The 17,739-nt window shown below is 64.5% G+C and overlaps 1 protein-coding gene across 2 annotated transcripts in view; it reads right to left on the minus strand.

Annotated features, from left to right (window-relative positions):
• Window positions 1–1,189: 1,189 nt before the first annotated feature.
• The window catches only part of ERI3 (ERI1 exoribonuclease family member 3), a 158,078-nt gene continuing 141,528 nt past the window's right edge, over window positions 1,190–17,739 (minus strand). For both annotated transcript variants that reach the window (XM_068952899.1, XM_068952898.1), the window contains exon 8: window positions 1,190–2,763. In XM_068952899.1, the coding sequence (XP_068809000.1) occupies window positions 2,681–2,763 (83 nt within the window). In that variant the 3' untranslated portion in view covers window positions 1,190–2,680. The remainder of the gene's footprint in view (window positions 2,764–17,739) is intronic.

Below are 17,739 nucleotides of genomic sequence, written 5' to 3' on the forward strand. Positions count from 1 at the left end.
CACGTCCTCCTTGTCACCTTGTGCAGCGCAAACCCTGCTCTGCCAGCACAGTTTGCCCAGCACCAGGATGGCCGGTGCTGGCTGCAGCCTGCAGCAGAGACGGGCTGAACGCGCCAGCAGTCCTGTGGGTGCAGCTGCTACCCACGTGGGCACAGCGCCCTGCAAGGGCGTTTGCAGGTTGTGGCAGGTGAAATAAGCTGCTGTCGCTCACGCTCTGCCCTGCGCAGGCTGTCAGCCCCGCAGCACGGCCTCGCTGTGAGGAGCGGGGCCGCCGCCGTGCTCCCTGTGCGGCCTCGCTGGGAGGCACAGGCGCCCAGCACTGCGTGTGCCAAGCTCGACGTGAGGGGGGGTCCCCTGCACGTCCTCTTGGGCAGCAGTGGGGGCCTTGGCGCTGTGTCACAGCCCCCCACAGCCAGCGGCCGGCGGGGTAGAGCCGCGACAAACTGTGGTGCCACCCGCCCTCTCCCCTGTGCAGGCACAGGCGGGCATTGGCCGTGCACAGGACTCTGTCTGACGTCCTCCTGCAGAGCAGTTGACGACTATCCCGTCCTGCCACAGGCCGCTGGCACTGGGGCTGGGCTGTGCCAGGCTGCAGGGCAGGGCGAGGTGACACGCCAGTGGGACCTGGTGACACTGGCACACTGCTCTCACCCTGCACTGGGCACAAGGCTGTGCTGGAGGGGGCACCCTGGGCTGGGGCCTGCTGGGGAAGGCTGGCAGCCCCCTCAGGGCTGTGTTGTTGTGGGGCACCAGGGCTGCCAGTACACACGGCCCTGTCTGTGCAGCTGGCCCCCCTCCCTGGTATGGCTGAGCAGGGCACGGATGGGCCTGGCTGGCAGCTCCTTCTGGGGAGCTGGTGACTTGGCCAGGGCCCAGCGGGCACAAGAACAGCGGGGGTGGCAGGGGAGACTGATTGACCTATCTACGGTACCAGCATTAGGTGACCTTGGACCTCCTAGGCCTCCCTTTACAGCCAAAACAAATTGCCTTTGCACGTGTTATTTTGGGGGAGGGGGGCAGATGTGGGGTAGGGGGGGCAGGGTGCCATACCCCCAGGTGGGGGAAATGCCTTGCACAGCATCATCCTGCTCCCACATACCCACCCGGCACCCCATCTCGGTTCCCTCCACCCCCTGCCGGCTGCCCTCCTGCCCCCGCACACACTCGCACACATGGACACAGCCTGGACTCCTTTACCCCCAAACTTTATTCATGTGGCACATTTACAGCAAGGATTGGAATAACTAGACAATGAAAATGCTGGGTTTGCATTATCGGTTGGTTTAACTGGAACACCACACACCATGCAGTCATGTACCGCCAAGTTCAGTGCCTGTATTGCCCTTCTGGCTGCCGTCACCGGCTTCGCTCCAGGCCATGCACGCACGGGCCCAGGGCTGCAGCCTCCCTGCAGGTCAGCGCCCGGACGCGGGCTCCATTCAGCAGGGCCCCGGGGCTGGGGGACACTGGGAGACGCGCACCCCCAGCCTGCCCCCTAGCTGCCCCCCAACCGCCCTGGCCGGCTGGGAGCCCACCCGGCCGGAGGGGATGTGCTCGGCAACTCTCAGGCAACAAGCCAGCTGCTGCTGAGCGTCCGCGGGGACCTGCGAGGGGCACGGCCCGGCCCGCGGCATGCGGGGGCCGTGGGGCCGCGGGGGGCTGAGCCTCGGCTCGGGAACCAAGGGAGGCCGAACGGGGTTGGAGGTGAGCGGGGTCAGGGGCCTTGGCCAATTTGGAGCTCCCCTGCTTGGGTATCTGTGAGTTGGGGGCCAGCGCGCGCCGGCACGTCCACCGCCGGCAACGGACGTGGTGCTGTGACGGGCCTGACCCCGGTGGAGCTGGAATCGGCAGGGCTGGGGCAGGGCTGGGCATCCCACCCATCCCTGGAAGAGGCACGAGCAGACGGGACGGGGAAGGGACAGGGGACTCTGCGCGGACACTGCCACCTCCCTCCTGCCGCCCGCCCGCCGTGCCCCTGCCCCACTGAACGGAGCCCTCCGGGGCCCCGCAGCCCGCGGTGGGGCTGCTGGGGCTCTGCAGCGGAGAATACAGGCACTTCACCTTGAACATAAAGAGACGGATTGCGTTTGTCACATACAGGAGTCAGAGAGGGGTTAGTGTTGACTCAAAAAGAGGGGAAAAGGCGCTCGGGGAAAGGCCGGGGCTGGCGGGGAGGGTTGGGGGGGGGGAGCCGTCTCGACGCTGCTGCGACTCTACGAGCGCAGCGCGGGCGCAGGCACGCGCCAGTGTTGCTGCCGCAGCCGTCAAGGCCTGAAAACATAAAACCAGAGAAAAGAAAGAAGAGGGGAAGGCGGGGGCAGCCCATGCCGGGGGGACGCTCTGGCTACAGGGCGGGAGAGGGAGGACGGGGTGGGACATGGAGGGGGGGACGGAAATCGGGAGCCAAAGAAAAGAACAAACTACAAGTCTAAAATGTGGTGCAAGCGCCCTACGCGGCTGTCCGCTAGCATGGCATAATGTCCGGAGCAGCCCAGAGAGGGAGTCACATCAGGTCTACACAGATTTGCCTTCCCATATATACAACCTCTACTGGAGTTAACAGCTGAATTGAGATTTGTGTCGGTTCCTCTGGCCTCGGTTGCCGTTTGAATGCTAGAGCCCGTCCTCCCCGCCTCGCCGGCGCCGGGCGCATGCAGCCCTGCCTGGCCTGCCCTGGGGATCAAAAGGGTTTGGAGGTCTGCTTGAAGATGAAGCCTCTATGGGCCAGTGTCTTCATGATGTTGGCGATGTTCTTACAGTCGTCTGTGGAGAGAGCACAGAGGTGCCGGGTTAGAGCCACGCTCCGGCTGGGAGCTGGCGTGGGGTAGCCAAGACGTCACGCAGCCCCGGCCCCGGGTACCGGCTGTGCCCGGAGCTGTACGGCCCCCCCCACTGTCCCACCAGCCCCAGTTGCCCGGGCACTGACCCTGCTGGAGCCCCCTGGCCTGGCTCGCACAAGGATGGACCCTCCGGCTGCGACCCACAAGAGGACGCGGACCCAGGTGGGCTCAGCCCCACCAGCCTCCCCTAGGCGGGGAGGGGGGGGTCAGCCCTGCACCCCGCTGCTCTCAGCAGGGCTCCCCAGCCCCCGCCAGGGAAAAAACCCGGCTGCTGACCCCAGCCAGGGCCAGGAGCGGGATGGCACCTCTGTCCCCGGCGCCCTGCAGCGGCGTGGGGTGAGTGTGGGGCCCCAGCATCCCCCGCACCAGCCACCTGCACCCCTCGCAGGGGTACCCGGAGGCCAGGTCCCCCGTTACGGCCCCAGCGCCACCCTGGGACGGACGTGGGTGGCTCTGAGCTGGGCCAGCGTTCCCACAGCCTGAGCCAGCGCTGACTCCCGGCCTGTGGCTGCCTCCCTGCGAGGCCAGCGCGGCCCCGGCCCCAGCCCGCGAGGCAGCGGGCTGCACCGGCTCCCCTCTTCCAGCTCCCTCCGTCCCTCCGGGGGCACAGGGCCGCTGGCAGCCAGCAGAGGGGCTCTGGCCACAGCCCACGCCTGGCTGCGACGGGGACGCGGGGCCACGCCAGAGCCCTTCACCGTCGGACGAGCACCTTCCTCCCCTTGCCCTGGTCCTCACCGGGCAGAGGCCGCGCGCGGTGCCCGGCTCTGCCCCCTCCGAGGCCTCGAGGCAGTGCCGGGGAAACGCGGGGGCGACCGTTCTCTCTGCTCGCACCTGCAGTCTGGGGTCGGCCCCAGCCCGTCCAAGCGCAGCCCTCAGCCCCGCCGGGCGCTGCCGGGAGCAGGCCGCCCCGAGACACCCCGGCTCGCGTGCCGGCCGGCAGCGGGCACCCGGCGCGGCGAGCGGCAGGCGGCCCCGGCGCGGGGGGACGGCCCGCGGCGCCGCGGCTGCTGGAGCGCGAGGTTGCAGGGCAGCGAGCCGGGGAGGGGGAAGGCTCTCGCTTGTGTTATTTACCTGGGACTAAACGCAGGCACCGTTTGCTAAAATAGAAGCCGGGCTTAAATTGATTCCTGGTGTCTATATTTCATGTTGAAAATTGGCTTGTAAATCCATGTTTTGATCTATGAGGGCCGTCTCCTTAAGAAAAAGCAAGAGTAAATGTGTAATTTCTCCCTTGACAGCACACGGCACAGAGGCGATCCTTCTTCCCGCTCCCCTCCGTTTCGGGACAGCTCCACTCGTTCCGATTACCACTCTTTCTTCCTCGCCCCACGCCTTGATGTCTCCATTTCATTACCGCGCGCCCATTTATCAAGCTGTTACCGTAAGGGTGACTTTGCCCACTTGTGTGTGGCAGCGGGGCCCGGCTGACACGGGGAGAGGGTGCCCCGGGAGGGGGCGCAGGCAGGGCCCCCCTCTCGCCGCCCGCCGCCGGATGGATGGGGCGGCGGAAGGAAGGCTGCATCATTACTGATGTGTAAATGATAAAGAAGCCTCCACATCCATCTCCCAACTGTAAATCCAGGGAGTGCTTTATAATCAAGCTACAGCGATAATAATGTGAAATTAGGTCTCTCTATCAACGGGAGGAGGCCTTTTAATCACGGCTTAAAGGGTGCAAACGCTGTTTATCATAATTGAACTGTATCCGGGCTAATTGTGGCCATATTTCACTGTCTAGGAGACAGCAGGCTGCCTGCTGACAGTGCCGCGCGCCCGATCGAGGGCCCTGCGCAGGCTCTGCCCCGCCGCCAGGTGCGGGCGCGCAGGTACGGTGCCGCCGCGGCTGCCGCTGTGCTCCCACCGAGCCCGGCCCGGCCCTCCTGCCCGCGGGGGCGGCACCTACCCCGGCGCGCCCCAAATCCCCCTGGACAGCAGCAAATCTCCTGGTGTCGGGCCGGGGCGGGCGCTGCTCCTCCGGCGCTCCGGGGACGGGGGCGAGCGCAGAGCGATGCTGCGGGGAGCCCGCGGCTCGGAGGGACGTCCCGCGGCCGCCTTTCCCAGCCGTACGGTGCTTTCCCCCAGTGTATCCCCCCAGGGGACTGCCGTGACCTGTGGGGGGCCGCCCGGCTCCCGAGGCAGGAGCGCTGGGCCGCAGAGCGCGCCCCGGCAGAGCGCGCTGGGCCGGCGCACGAGGAGCGGGTGCTCCCGGAGCGCTGCCGAAGCCTCAGCCCTCCTCGGGACACGCCGTCCCTCGCCGGCATGCCAAACCGAGGAAGGGAGCTGGGCACGGGCCGTCCCACTGCCTCCGAGGGCCAGCCTCGGGCCCGGCCCGGTGACGGCGAGGCGTCCCCAGCCCTCCGGCCAGTGCGGGGTGGAGACGGGCACTGTCTCCGTCCCCTCCTAGCCCAGATGGCACCTATGGCTCAAGAAGGGCCCGGGGGGGGGGGAGGGACAGCGATGACGAGCAGACGAAAGGTGTCCTGCCACTGCATCCCCCATCGCTCCCATCGCTGCTCATCCCCGCTCGAGCAAGCCCCTCGGGTCCTTGGGCTTCAGGGAGCTGCCCAGGACCATCCCCTCAGCCATCCCGCCATCCCGGCACAAAGCCAGCTCTCAGCTTGCCCTCTGCTGGGCCCGCAGCCCCCTGCCCCAGGCACCGCGCTGGGCAGGGAGCAGCCGGCGGCGCCGCGCCAATCCCTGGGCCCAGGGAAACCAGCCCCGGCCCGGCCTCGGAAAGCCAGCTTTTACCAGGACGCCAAGGGAAACGGCGGCTCAAAACGAGCAGGAACTGAGGCCGCAGGGAGCGCAACTGGCTCCCTGCAGCCAGGCCTGGCCTGGGGCCCCAAAAAAGTGAAAGCAAAGCAAAACCCGGCTGCCACGAGCTCCATCAGACCGGCGACAGCGGCTTGTGTTTAAGAGCCGACTGCAGGCGGGCACTGCCACCCAGCCGCCCCGCGCCGCCAGGACGGGCCGCGCGCCGCGCCGCAGCAGCAGAGAGCCCAGCAAGGGACCGGGTGCCCGCGCGCCAGGCGCCGTCTCGTCTGCACAGCTGGCCCCCGCCAAGGCCTCGCTCGCTTTCACGCTCGCTCCCAAAGCTGGGAGCTGCCCTCGGCTCTGCGCCGTCTCGCTGCGCGCCCGGTGGGAGCCCGGCAGGTACGCGCCCCGCAAACAGCTGCGAAACCGCCTGCCCGCGCTGGCGGCATCCTCCTCGCCGCCCCGGACGGTGCGCGGCCCCGCCGCAGCAGAGCGCCAAGCTCGTCCGAAGTCATTTAGCGAGACCGGTTCCAAATCAGCGCGAAGGTAAACACGCTTATTATAATTATCCATGTTAAAAAAAAATCAACAACAGCAGAACAACTTTCTAATATGCAATTACAGCCATCTATTGATTTTACAATGTAATCCGCTCCGATTGATTTAATAACACAATTATAGGCTGGCTCTCGGGATATTAGAGTGGGAGATTTTCATAAACTCCAAAGCAAAAAACTAAGCGGCTTTTAAAACAACACAGTCAGATGGCCGTTTGGGGAATTATTAGCAATATGAAATCCTCTAAATCTGGCCGTCGTTACCTTGTGAAAGGAATTTCTATTACAAAAATGGCAATTGACAACCTAAGAGAGCGCGCGTGGGATTGCTTTTCTGCTCTTTCAGTGCTTAATCCATGCCAGAGGCGACCACGGGGCTCGGGATGTGCCTGGGCCGCAGGCCGGCAGCGCGCGCGGCCAGCCCTGCGCTCGCCGCCCCCGGCGCCCGGCTCCCCGGGGGCGACGTGGCCGCGGCGGGCGCAGGAGCCGCGGGGCGGCCTCCCAGTGCCCCCAGCACCCTGCCTGGGGCCCTTGCAGCCCAATGTGCCTGGGGGCCGCGGCAGCGGGACCTGCCTCCGCGCGGGGGGCAGAGCCCTCCCAGCCCACCTCCCGCAGACCGAGGCGGCCCGGCTCCCCCGTCCCGGCGGGCACCGCGTTGCCCCCGGCCCCAAACGCAGCCCCGAGCGCGCCTCCGGCCCGTCTCCCAAAGCCTCGACGCCCCGTCCGAGGCGGGGGCCGCGGCCGGGGTGACCGCGGCGCCGGTGCCCCCCGCGCCGCCAGCCGGCGCCGCCGCTCAGCCCGGTGCCGCACGCGCGCCCCCGCTCTCCCCTCGCGCTCGCTCCCTCAATGTATTCCCGACTTTATGGGCACATTTTTCTTGTCAAGCTGACAGGGTTGCTAAGTGGATTTCTCCCTGATATGCGGACGGATTATCACATTACTCCAATGTCCTACACAAACATATTACTTTATATTCAATAGCCCTAATGAATATAAACTGCTTTTTCTTTTTTTGGGGTGGGGGGTAATCTATAGATTTTTAATGAGGGCACTATTAACTCCCTCCTCTTTAAAACAGACTTAGGTGCAGCCTCTGAGTAGAAAATCAATGGTGTTATTGTAGGAATATTGTATATTGATATTGTAATAATAAGATGCAATTGATTTAGGGGTGTTGTGCGGCGTGCAGGAGAGGGGTCAGCGCGGGGTTATCCTGGCAACGCGGCGGCGGCGGCTCTGCCTCGCTTCCCTGCCCCTCGGTTTGCCGCGCCGCCCCCGAGCATCGCCCGCCGGTCGCCCCCGCGGGCCGCCAGGGAGGTCGCGCGCCCCGGGGCCGCCCCGGGGCCCGTCCGCCAGCGCAGCGCCAGCCGCCCCGCCAGGACGCCGGAGCCCGCCGGGCAGCCGCGCGGGACGATCCGCCGTCACGTTCGGTCTCGTCCCGGCCTTTTGGCGGGTCACCCCCTGCAGGCCCGCTGCGGGCTTGGCGCCCGTGTCCCGGCCCTGCCCCAGCGTCGCCGAGCTCTCGGCCGCGGGGGTGCCCAGCGAGGGCGAGCAGGCGCCACGCTACGGGCGTCTGCATGGGGCAGGGGGAGCCGCCTTTTAATTCGGGCTGAGTTTGCCACCGTTCAGCATCACCGACCGTCCTCGTCCGCGGGCCGGGAGAGGGGCGCGCGCTCCCACGCGCTCCGCGGCTGGGACGCGGGCAGAAAACGCGGCCGCCTCTCGTCTCTTGTTCGCCGTCTCGCGCCACCGCCCCGCACAGAGCAGCGGCCTCGAGGCTCCCGGCTCCCAACCCGCACCCCTCGGCCCCGGCGCGCCGCGCGCAGCCCCCCCGGCCGGTGCGAGCCCAGGAGGATTTGCCTTGGCTCAGCAGGGAGGGCTCAGGCTTTGCCCACGGGGGCCGTGCCGCCGCAGCCCAGGGCACGGCCAGGAGGAGCGAGCCCCGTGCGCGAGGCGGAGGTGCCGACCGGCCGGGGCTGCCGAGGGGCAAAGAGCCCAAACGCGGGCAGATCTCTAGGGGGGAAATGGGAGGCGTGCGGCAACGGGGGCCCGGGGCGAAGCGAGCGGGTCCGAGCGGGACCTGCAAGGACGAGCGGCTCGGGCGGAGGGAGGTTTCGGGGCAGGGAGCGACGCCGGGCGGGCGCTCTCGGGGCAGCGGCGGGGGCAGGCAGGTCTCGGCCCGGCCAGCACAACCGCGCAGGTGTCCGACCCGCTCCCCCCGGCTCCCGAGCGCCGGGAGAAGGGGCCGCACCCCCCGAGCACAACGTCCCGCTTGCGTTTCTCCACCTTCCTCCAGCTCCTCCCCGCACCGATCCTGCCGCAGCGGGGGGATCGCGGGGCCGAGCGCTGCCGAAACAGCGGTGCGCTGGGCTGAGACGGCGCACGGGGGCCGGCGAGCGAGGACGGGGCCGGCGCCGCCGAGCAGCCGAAGCACCGGTGCAAGGAGCAGGCTTTTAAATCACAGCGGGGCCAGCGGCTGCCCCGGCGGGACGCGGCGCCGCGGGAGCGGGGGCCCGGCTAAACGCGCTCATTTGGAGCAAGGCCTGTGGCACCCGTGCTGCAGCTGGGAAGACGGATCACCCCCCGGCCCGGGCTGAGCAGGTCCATATTTAAACTGTCCCCATGCTTTATGGTCTGTACAAGAACTGATGCTCAGGCGACTAGGGGCCATTTGTCAATGTTATAATGGCAGATTACTGTTAATGAATAATATCACTGCTCCCTTTGTATAACAGCTCCCTGCAAAGCGGAAACAAGGCCGCCCGGCCCCAGCCTCCCTTCACCTCCCCGCTGCCCACCCCAGGCCGGCGGCGCCGGGTGGCAGCAGGCGGCCGCGCCGGTCCCCTCGCGCGCAGCCAGCCCCGCTGCCAGCACCTCCGGCGGTCGCAACGGGTCGGGCGGACGCCGGCTGCTCGCCCTGGAAGTGAGGATGTCCCCAGGAGGGGACGGAGCGGTGGCTGCGCGAGGAGTGGCAGCGCACGTCGGCACAGAGAGGCTCTCGCGGCCGCTCGCCCTGCCCGTGCTGCAGCCAGAAGGAGCAGCGTCTAGTCTTCATCCATCCCCACTGTGAGACACCCCGCTCACCGGGGCCACGCTCAGCTCAAAAGCAGGCTCAGGACAGCCCTGCTACAAGGGTCACGCCAGGAAACACGAGTGTCTCTGGCCCCTGCACGCTCCCGGGCCGCCTGCGGACCAGGAAACAGGGAGCCACGGCACCGACTTTGTCCCCAGCCACGGCAGCGCCCAGGCTGGACCGGGGCTGCGCAAGTCCCGGCCCCACGTGTAACGGCAATCTCCTCCAAAGGTCCCAGGGCCAGCAGAGCCGCACCAGCTTTGGGGCCGGGAGGTCCCAGGCCCCGGGCTCAGACCCTGCTTCGGCACTGGGGTGACCGCGGACGCGAGCATCGCTGAGCCTGGCGCCCGGCAGCAGCATGGGCCGGGCGAGGGGAGCACAGGGCTGGGGGCACCGGCGGTGCTGGCCTCAGCGGTGACATGGACCCGTCAGAGCACAGGGATCCCAGCCTGGAGGGAGCCGTGGGGAGGACGGGGCGGTCCTGCCGGGCTGCTCCCAAATAAATGGCCTAATAATCCTCCGCGCGGTGTGAGGGGCTCTGCAGGCCCTGGACAGCCGGCAGGTATATTAGGTGGAGCTGACAGCGACGCGCAGAATATTAAGAATAACTTACCTCATTATCTGCAATTACGTTACTGCCACACACCTCATTTCTTCACGAAGAAAGGAAAATTAGTTTTATATTGACTTCATCCCAGTGCCTCCCCTGACTGCCCCACCACAGAGCGCCAGCAATGCTCTGAAGAGGATTTGGCACACAACTAATACGCGCTCCTCCCTACCTGTTGCTGCTCCCTTCCCGGGGAGGGACGCCCTTCCCACCCCCAGGCACGCACGGGTCAGGCAGGAGCGGGCAGCCCAACGGGAAGGCAAGCCATGCTGCCCGGGAGGCCTCCAAATCCTGCTCGTCCTAGCAGAGATGCTGGAGCAACCACCGTCCCCTCTCTCCTCCTGCACCCGACGTGGAGGGCGAGAAGGGGGGAAGGGGGCACACGGCTCGGCGGGTCGTGGGGAACCGTGTCCCCGTTCCCCTGCAAGGCAGGCGCGCTGCCCATTAGTACCCGACCCCAGGGTGCCACGTGCCAGGACGGAGACAACCCTCTCCGCAGGCTTTTCTTCCCAAGCCAGGGTGAGACTCGAGGCGCACCCTGACGGCGCAGCCCTACCCCGGTCGGGGCACACAACAGCAGTTTCCCTGCGCGCCGATGTGCGTGCACACACAGCCATGCACCTACACGTGTGCACACGCGCTCCCGGGTCTTGGCTGGCGGGGCGGCCTAGCCCCCTCTCTGCTGCGGGTGCCACGGGACCTGCCAGCAGAGGTGCCCCCATGTCCCCGGGGATGGCAGTCCTGACACGGAGCCAGGACTTTCCCCGCAGAGCTAGCGCCCTCCCAAGCCAGGGAGCCTCCTTCCTCCGAGTCGCTGCAGCCGGCGCTGCTGCCACCCAGCCCTGGCCGTCCCAGGGAGGTGACGCCGCCAGCGGCCCCAGGAAGCAGCTGGGCAGAGGACCTCAGTGGAGGGGAGCCCGGCGTGGCGCTCAACCTGCCGTCCCCGGCATCTGCTTCCTCCCGCCTGGGGCTGGCTGCCAGAGCGGCGCTTCCTCCCCGGCCACCCCGGGCTCTTCCCACACCTGCCCTCCGCGCTGGCCCCCTTCCAGGGCAGCAGGGGCTGGAGGTTGGGAACCGAGGGCCGTGCCCGCTGCCGAGACACCCCGGCCACTGAGACAGGGTGGCAGCCAGCCCCCGGCCCCGGAGACTGAGCCCGCTGAGCTCGGCTCACGGATGGCGCGGCGTGGTGCGGGGGGGAGCCCGTCGGTCTGGGCGTCCCAGCCGGAGGGGACCTAATGCTGGTGCCGAGCTCTCTCGCGCCAGCCCCAACGGCTCTAGGAGGGCAACTAGGGGGAAACGGCCCCGCTGCCAGCCCCGCGCTGCCTGGGCTGGGGCGAGCCGTGAGGGACGCGCCGCCGCAGCCGGCGGCGCGTCCCCCGGCCCCTCGCACCGCCTCGGCACGTCCGGCCGAGACCCCGCGCCGGCCAACAACGCGAGCGCCGCCATCGCCCCGCTCCCGTCGGCGGCCTCTCGCCGCCTGGGAGGGAAGGGGAGCGGCGTGCTCAGCAATACAGGGAAAAAGCCAATTTCATCTTTATTAGAAGGAGATTTCTCTTTTAGTAATAAGCACACTTCAAATAATTAGCGTGTTTTACGTAATAATGAAATTATGGAAATGCAGGCCACTTATTCAAACAAGTCACCATTACCATATTTTTAAATATTAGACTTAATTAGAGTTTATCACTTCAGAGAAGTACGAGGAGTGGAGATTTTTTTTTCCTTTACAAAAAAAATCCTCATAAAGTGTTTATTAAGAGCGGGTAAGAAGGGGATAATGATCTGTTTGGAAATTAAGGCAATCAAACATTTAATGCTCTGCACTCCTGTAGGCAAAAGCATTCAAATGAGTCAATTATACATCCATTATCCAGGCACGATTAAACAAGGCAGGACGGGGAATTTGTCCTCCACATCATGCGATTGTCGCGAGGACTTATGTCCACTTAAAGGCAGCTAATAAAACACTAAACTTGAGGGAGAATAAGAAGGAAGGCACGAGAAAAGGGAAGAAAAGGGAAGAAAAGCAAAGAGGAAGAGGGTCAGCAGGACCGCAAAGGGGAGAGGGTGCGAGGGGCGTAATGGGGTAGCACTGTCTGCATCCCAGCCGTTCATAAATCAAAGTAATTAAGTTAACATGAAAATCAACTTCACCATCCCGTTAAATTACAGCATTTGCATATTGGGACTCAAATGAAGTAGGTAGTGGGTGAGGGGGGCCGGCGGGGAGGAGGGAACGGGGGAGGTGGGAAGAGAAAGATGGGGGGGACCACGCACCAAAAAGGGAACCATTTATTACGGTGAATAACTAATTTCAGAATTTATAGCGCTGGATTTTCGTTCCCGTGCCATTTATATTACAGAAGGAAATTAAGGGGCGGGCAGGAGGCTGGCTGGACATCTTTCTGCGTTATTGCTTGTCTGCCATTTGCAAATCATTATTAATTGTGGCCTGTGTCGCTGGTGCAGCAGGGCAGGGTGCCTGGACAGCCGGAGCAGACACACATATCTCTTCATCAGGACCCCAGCCGCTAGCCCTGGAGAGCCAATTACCCCTCCCTGATTGGTATCAGATAAGGAGGGAATTTTTACAAATTAGGGAATAAATAGAATTTCCACACGTGGAGCAGGGAGGGCTTGAGAGGCAGTAATGAAAAACGATACATCACCATCAGCCAGACAACCCTATTCATACGCCGATGCATTACGCTCACTACTCATAATCCCGCCGAGTGACAGACAGCCTGCGGAGAGCCCGGCACGCCGCGGCCGGGCCGGAGGGAGCGCGTCCCGCGGCCACCAGACCCCCCGGTGGGGGCGCGCGCCGGCCCCGCTGCCAGGCCTCTCCCACGGCCCCGGCGGGCGGCCGGTCGGCTCCGCGGCGCTGCAGACGGCCCTCGGGCCCAGGCGGGTGCCGTGCCCGCCGCGCTGCCCGCAGGCGCCCAGCGAGGCGAGCCTCCGAAGCCAGCGCCGAGGGCGGCGCGCCAAGTCGGCAGGGCGAAGCGGCTCCTTCCCCGCCAGCACCGGCAAGCAACCCTGAAGTGCCAAAACAAGAGGTGACTGCAGCGTGCAAAAGCAGGCCCAGGGCGTCTCGCCGCCGTCCCCAGGGCCTGGCAAACGGCCTCGCTCAGCTGCTGCCCCGGCGCTGCTGCCGGCACGACGGCCCCAGAGGGCAGCTCAGTCTCTGACCCGGCTCCCGAGGCCGCAAGCTCGTCTTCGCCAGGAGCACCGACCGGCGCCCTCGGGATGGACCTTCCCCCTCCCTTGGCGGCTCCCGGACGTATTCTGCTATTACAAAATCCCTGCCTAATTTCTGGCGACATCCCAAGGCGCCGGATGGGCCTGGGGACGCGGCCAGCGCCAAGCTAACCGGAGCCTGGCACGCGGCCGGCCTCGGAAAGAGCGACGGCTGGGAAGGGGGGACCCTGCCGGCCTTCGGGGGGCCCAGTGCGCGGCGCGTTCCCCAGCGCCGGAGCTGAGCGCCTCCGAGACCGTAATTAGCTCGCCCTTATGACAAGCACGTCACTAAACAAAATGCTCGGCAGGAGATCAATCTCGCCTGTAAGTCACGCAGCCTTTAATTTATTCAGCATACAATGTCGCTCCACCACTGGCTTCCTGTAATTTATACCGTACACTGTCGTGTATTATTTAACTCGTCTGAGTGTTTTACAGCTCGCCTGAAAGTCGCTGTGCAAAATAAAGTCACGGCCGGGGCAAGGGAGAGGTGCGGGGAGGATGCACCCTGCTCCCTCGCTCCGCGCCCGGTACGGGTCCGGCCAGGCTCGCGCGCCGGGGGCCAGGCGACGATGACAAGTTCCCGCAGAAGTTGGCGGCTCATGATCGCGCCCGCTAAACCGGGGCTCTGGGTGGGAACGGGGACGGGAGACAGGTCCCAAGAGGAGCCCGGAGCTGGCAGTGAAGAAGGCCAGCCAGGCGCCTGCCCATCTCCGCAGGGGGGACGACGGCCCCTTTCCGCAGAGAAGCTGCTCAAACCACGGCTGGAACTGCAGGAGAGACGTGCAGCGCCGGGGAAGCCTGGGAGCCCCGTGTCGGTGCCGCGGTGAGACGGCTCGGCAGACGTGACAGCGTGATCTCCTGGACCGGGAGACGGGGGCTGAGGGCAGCTGCCGACAGGGGACAGGGACAGGGAGGGGAGCGAGCAGCAGCACTGCCGGCACGTCCAGGGCTTGCAGCACCGGGCGCTCCACCACAAGAGCTGGAGAAAAGGCCAGGGGATGGATGGGAGGCAGGACGCTGCTGCAGACGCGCTGCGCGGCCCGGTGCCCGGCACCACCGCGGCTGCATCTTCTGCCTTGCTTGTGAAAACAGGACCATCGCTGCCAGTGCAGCGTGTCCGCGGGGATCCCGGGGCGCACCGCTGGGAGCAGCCAGCCCTGCCGTCTTGGCGGGGTGTCATCCCACAAGCAGGGTGGCGGGCACTGCCCTGCTGCCCCTTTTCGCCGGGATGGACCCTACGTGTGCTGCTAGCGGGGATGTGGCACTTCTCCCAGGTGACCCTGCTGGGAAGTGTCCCCTGGAGCGGGGGACAGGGCAGGCAGGCAGCATGTGCTGGGAGGAACGGCTCCTTCCCGGCCTCTCCAGCAGGATGCTCGGTGGTGTCCAGCCAGACCCTGAGTGCAGGAGGGAGATCTTACCCCGAAACAGCAGTAAGGCCAGACTGAGGCTGGCCTAGGCTGAGACCCGGCTACATTAGCTAATCCCAGCTGCTCTGCACAGCTCACCTAGAGCGTGTCTTTGGCCGTGCAGCTGAATGGAAACAGTCAATGATATAGAGCTGGGTATTCTCCATAGGGAAGGTTAAAACCTCTGTTCAGTGTAAAGTTGCCATATCTAAGCACTTATGATCACGATATTTATGGCCAGTTTATTCCAGGCTGTTAAAGGCAGCAGTAGTTATCCACAGATAAAGGGAATTCAGCTCCCCTGATGCTGTTTCTCCGCGTGTCGCAGGCATGCCCAGCCAGGGCTGCGCTGGGCGCCTGTGGCGTAGCTCACGCCGGATCGCCTCCCTGCCAGACCCAGCATCGGGGCCGGACACACGGCCGCTGGGCAGCCTCAGCACAGCAGGCGAAGGTGGCTCCCTGTTCGGCCCCACCAGAGCCGGGGGAGCCTAGGGATGGGGGGGGGGGGTCCCATGAGGTCCCCGACCTGCAGGGAGCAAGGCAGAGTACCCCTCAGGCTGGTCACCAGCCCCAGTGTGAGTGACCTGCTGGTGTCCTCTGCCTCCCATATCCCCGGCGTGTGCTAGCATACATCTGCCATGCTCTGCTCTGATTGGGGGGGGGGGGGGGGGGCTATATTTAAGGCAGTTTCCCCTGCAAAAGGCCAAGCTGCCCTGGGTTTTGCAGGGTGTTTCAAGCTCCACAAGCTGGCCAGGCGCCCAGCCAGACCCTCTGCCGCTAGCTCCGCTCCGCACACAGCTCCTGACACACAGTCCTCCCGCCCAGCCTGTGGGTTCAGTCCCACCACTGGGATTGGGACCCTAATTAGGGAGAAATTTCAAGGGAGAAATGAGAGAGTTTATAAAGCCGCGTTTCTCCCGCTTGTGAGTGACATGAGATGTCAGAGAAAGGAAATAAAAGGCAAGGATGCAATTCCAGAGCTGCCGAGACTGTGTGGCGAGTCCTAATGGAAAGTTCTGCTCTTTAAAGCTTGGTCAGATGGCCTAGTTATTGCTTTAAAAGGACTCAGAATCAAACCGCAGCGCTGCACTCGAATCCTTCAAATAAAGCGAGCTGTGTTTCTGCAGGTCCAGCGAGGCAGAGGCATGCGATTACACAGAGAAGGGCAGGTCTCTTTATCTTGGAGGGAGACCTACCTATTTTTAAGCATTAGCTCCAAATCACCAGCTCACCTCTTTGTCTCACACAAACCCTCTCTTGCCTTCTGGAGGAGAGATCAAACGCCAGACCTGCTGCCATTGTTTCTCTCCCAGCGAGATGGATGCGGGACTGTAATCTTCCCACAAAGCCGCACGCTTCAAAGGCATCAAAAGTGCTTATTAAAAGTCCTAGGAAACTAATTTAATAACATCCCAAAGGGCTGGAAAAATCAGCACCAGCAGCTCAAAACATAACCTGGCGAGGGAGACGGGTCCCGTTTGACACTACCCCGTCTGCACACGCTGCTGCTCTGCTGCAGGCAGAGCCCGCCGCGGCGCCCAAAGCCCTGCGCCGGCAGCCCACCCCGCTGCACTGCGGCGAAGCCCCTGCCCTTGCCCCTCGGGGTAACCCCAGGCATCGCCTGCTCCCCCGGCTCGAGAACGAGCCGTCCCGGGCGCGGGGGGCTTGCCCACAAGCCGCGTGGGAAGCCTGCCGGGCCTGGGGTAAAAACCGAAGCTCTGCTTAGCAGCGGGACGGCGGGAACCTCCTGCTGAGCCGAGAAGAGCCCCGGCCCCGTTATTGCGAGCGCTGGCCCCCACGTCCCTGCAGCCCAGGCCTGGTTCACATTCAACCTGGCTGAGGCACATCTGGCTATGGCACATCTGTGCAGCCCTGACGGGCACCGCCAGCCCGACTCTGTCACCTATGGGACCCTCTGTCCCTACCAAAGGCTTTGCACCAAGACTGCCGGACCCTGGGGGATGGGGCGTCCTCATGAAGTGGGGACTGTCCTTCTGCCTGGCCTCTGCGCCTCAGCTCCCCGTTTAGCCAAAGAGCCCTGTGCCATCCAGCTGGCACTCTGGCCACAGCGGGGAGCAGGATGTTTCGCAGACCCTGGGGTATCTCGAGGCACCTCTGGGGCTGCGACGACTGCAGCAGGCAGCGCGGCGTGCCGTTCGGACGACGCGGGGCCTGTGGCTGCAGAGCTGGAAGCACCCGGCGGGGGCCTGAGGAAGACGCCCAGCGCCCAGCCAGCCTCGCGGGAGCCACGGGAGGGTTGCAGGCTTGCCTCTCAAACAGGTATAGCACCAAGCGTCCTTTGCTGGACATCTCTGTCACTGCCGGAGCGACGGCCGGCCTCTCGACGTGTTTATGTGACGCTCACACAGACTGTCAGGCTAGAAAGACAGACACACACACCAGCCAGATCCGTACGTTACGCAGACGGGGATGTCAGGCAGACCTGCGCAGTACCAAGATACGTCAGCGAGACCTGCCGGGCCAATACACGCGTCTCCCCGTGGCTAACGCATGCACGTAACACGCACGTGCTGGGGGGCCGGCAGCAGCACGAGGGACAGCCCCCGACGGCCCCGGCTGCTCCGCGCTCCCGTCATACCCCCAGAGCTGGTCTCTGCTCCCAGCACGTGCCGGGCGGCTGCCTCCGAGCCGGCCGGGTGATGCGCGAGGCCCCGGGGCTCTTTCCGTCCGCGACGCCCCGTGCGAGCGGCGCGGGCCTTCGGCGCAGGCGCCCTCGCGAAGGGGCAGGGGATGGAAATTAGCGCTCCAGCCTCCGTCTCATCCTGCCCATTAGCGGGGCTGTTTTACTCCGGATCATTAAATATGTATATCTTATTACACGCCTTGTTACAGTATTGAGCTCTATTGACTGATAATAAATTCCAAGCATCATCCTGGTCATAAATTTATCTGGAGATGATGAAGACTCAATAATCTAGTCATGCAGATAATATGATAGGGCCTTAAAAAAGATCATTACATTATATGTCAAAATTAAAAGTGAAATACACTTTATTAACACTGTTTCCACACTCGGGGCCATTACTTGTTATATCCTTCCCTGCCCTCCCATCCACCCACACACCTCAGTCCCTTGGGTGAGCCAGGGAAGGCAAATCAAGGCAGAGCCGGCTGCAACTCTACCCTGGGAGCTTCCTGCAGGCAGGAGCCGGGTGGAGGGGCGCAGGGGGATGCCAGGCAATACGCAGTCTTGCCGGACTTTCCAGCTTGGCCCCGAGGACGCAGAGTCTTGCCCTGT

The sequence above is a fragment of the Struthio camelus genome, chromosome 8 (assembly GCF_040807025.1).
Source record: "Struthio camelus isolate bStrCam1 chromosome 8, bStrCam1.hap1, whole genome shotgun sequence".
Classification (NCBI taxonomy): Eukaryota; Metazoa; Chordata; class Aves; order Struthioniformes; family Struthionidae; genus Struthio; species Struthio camelus.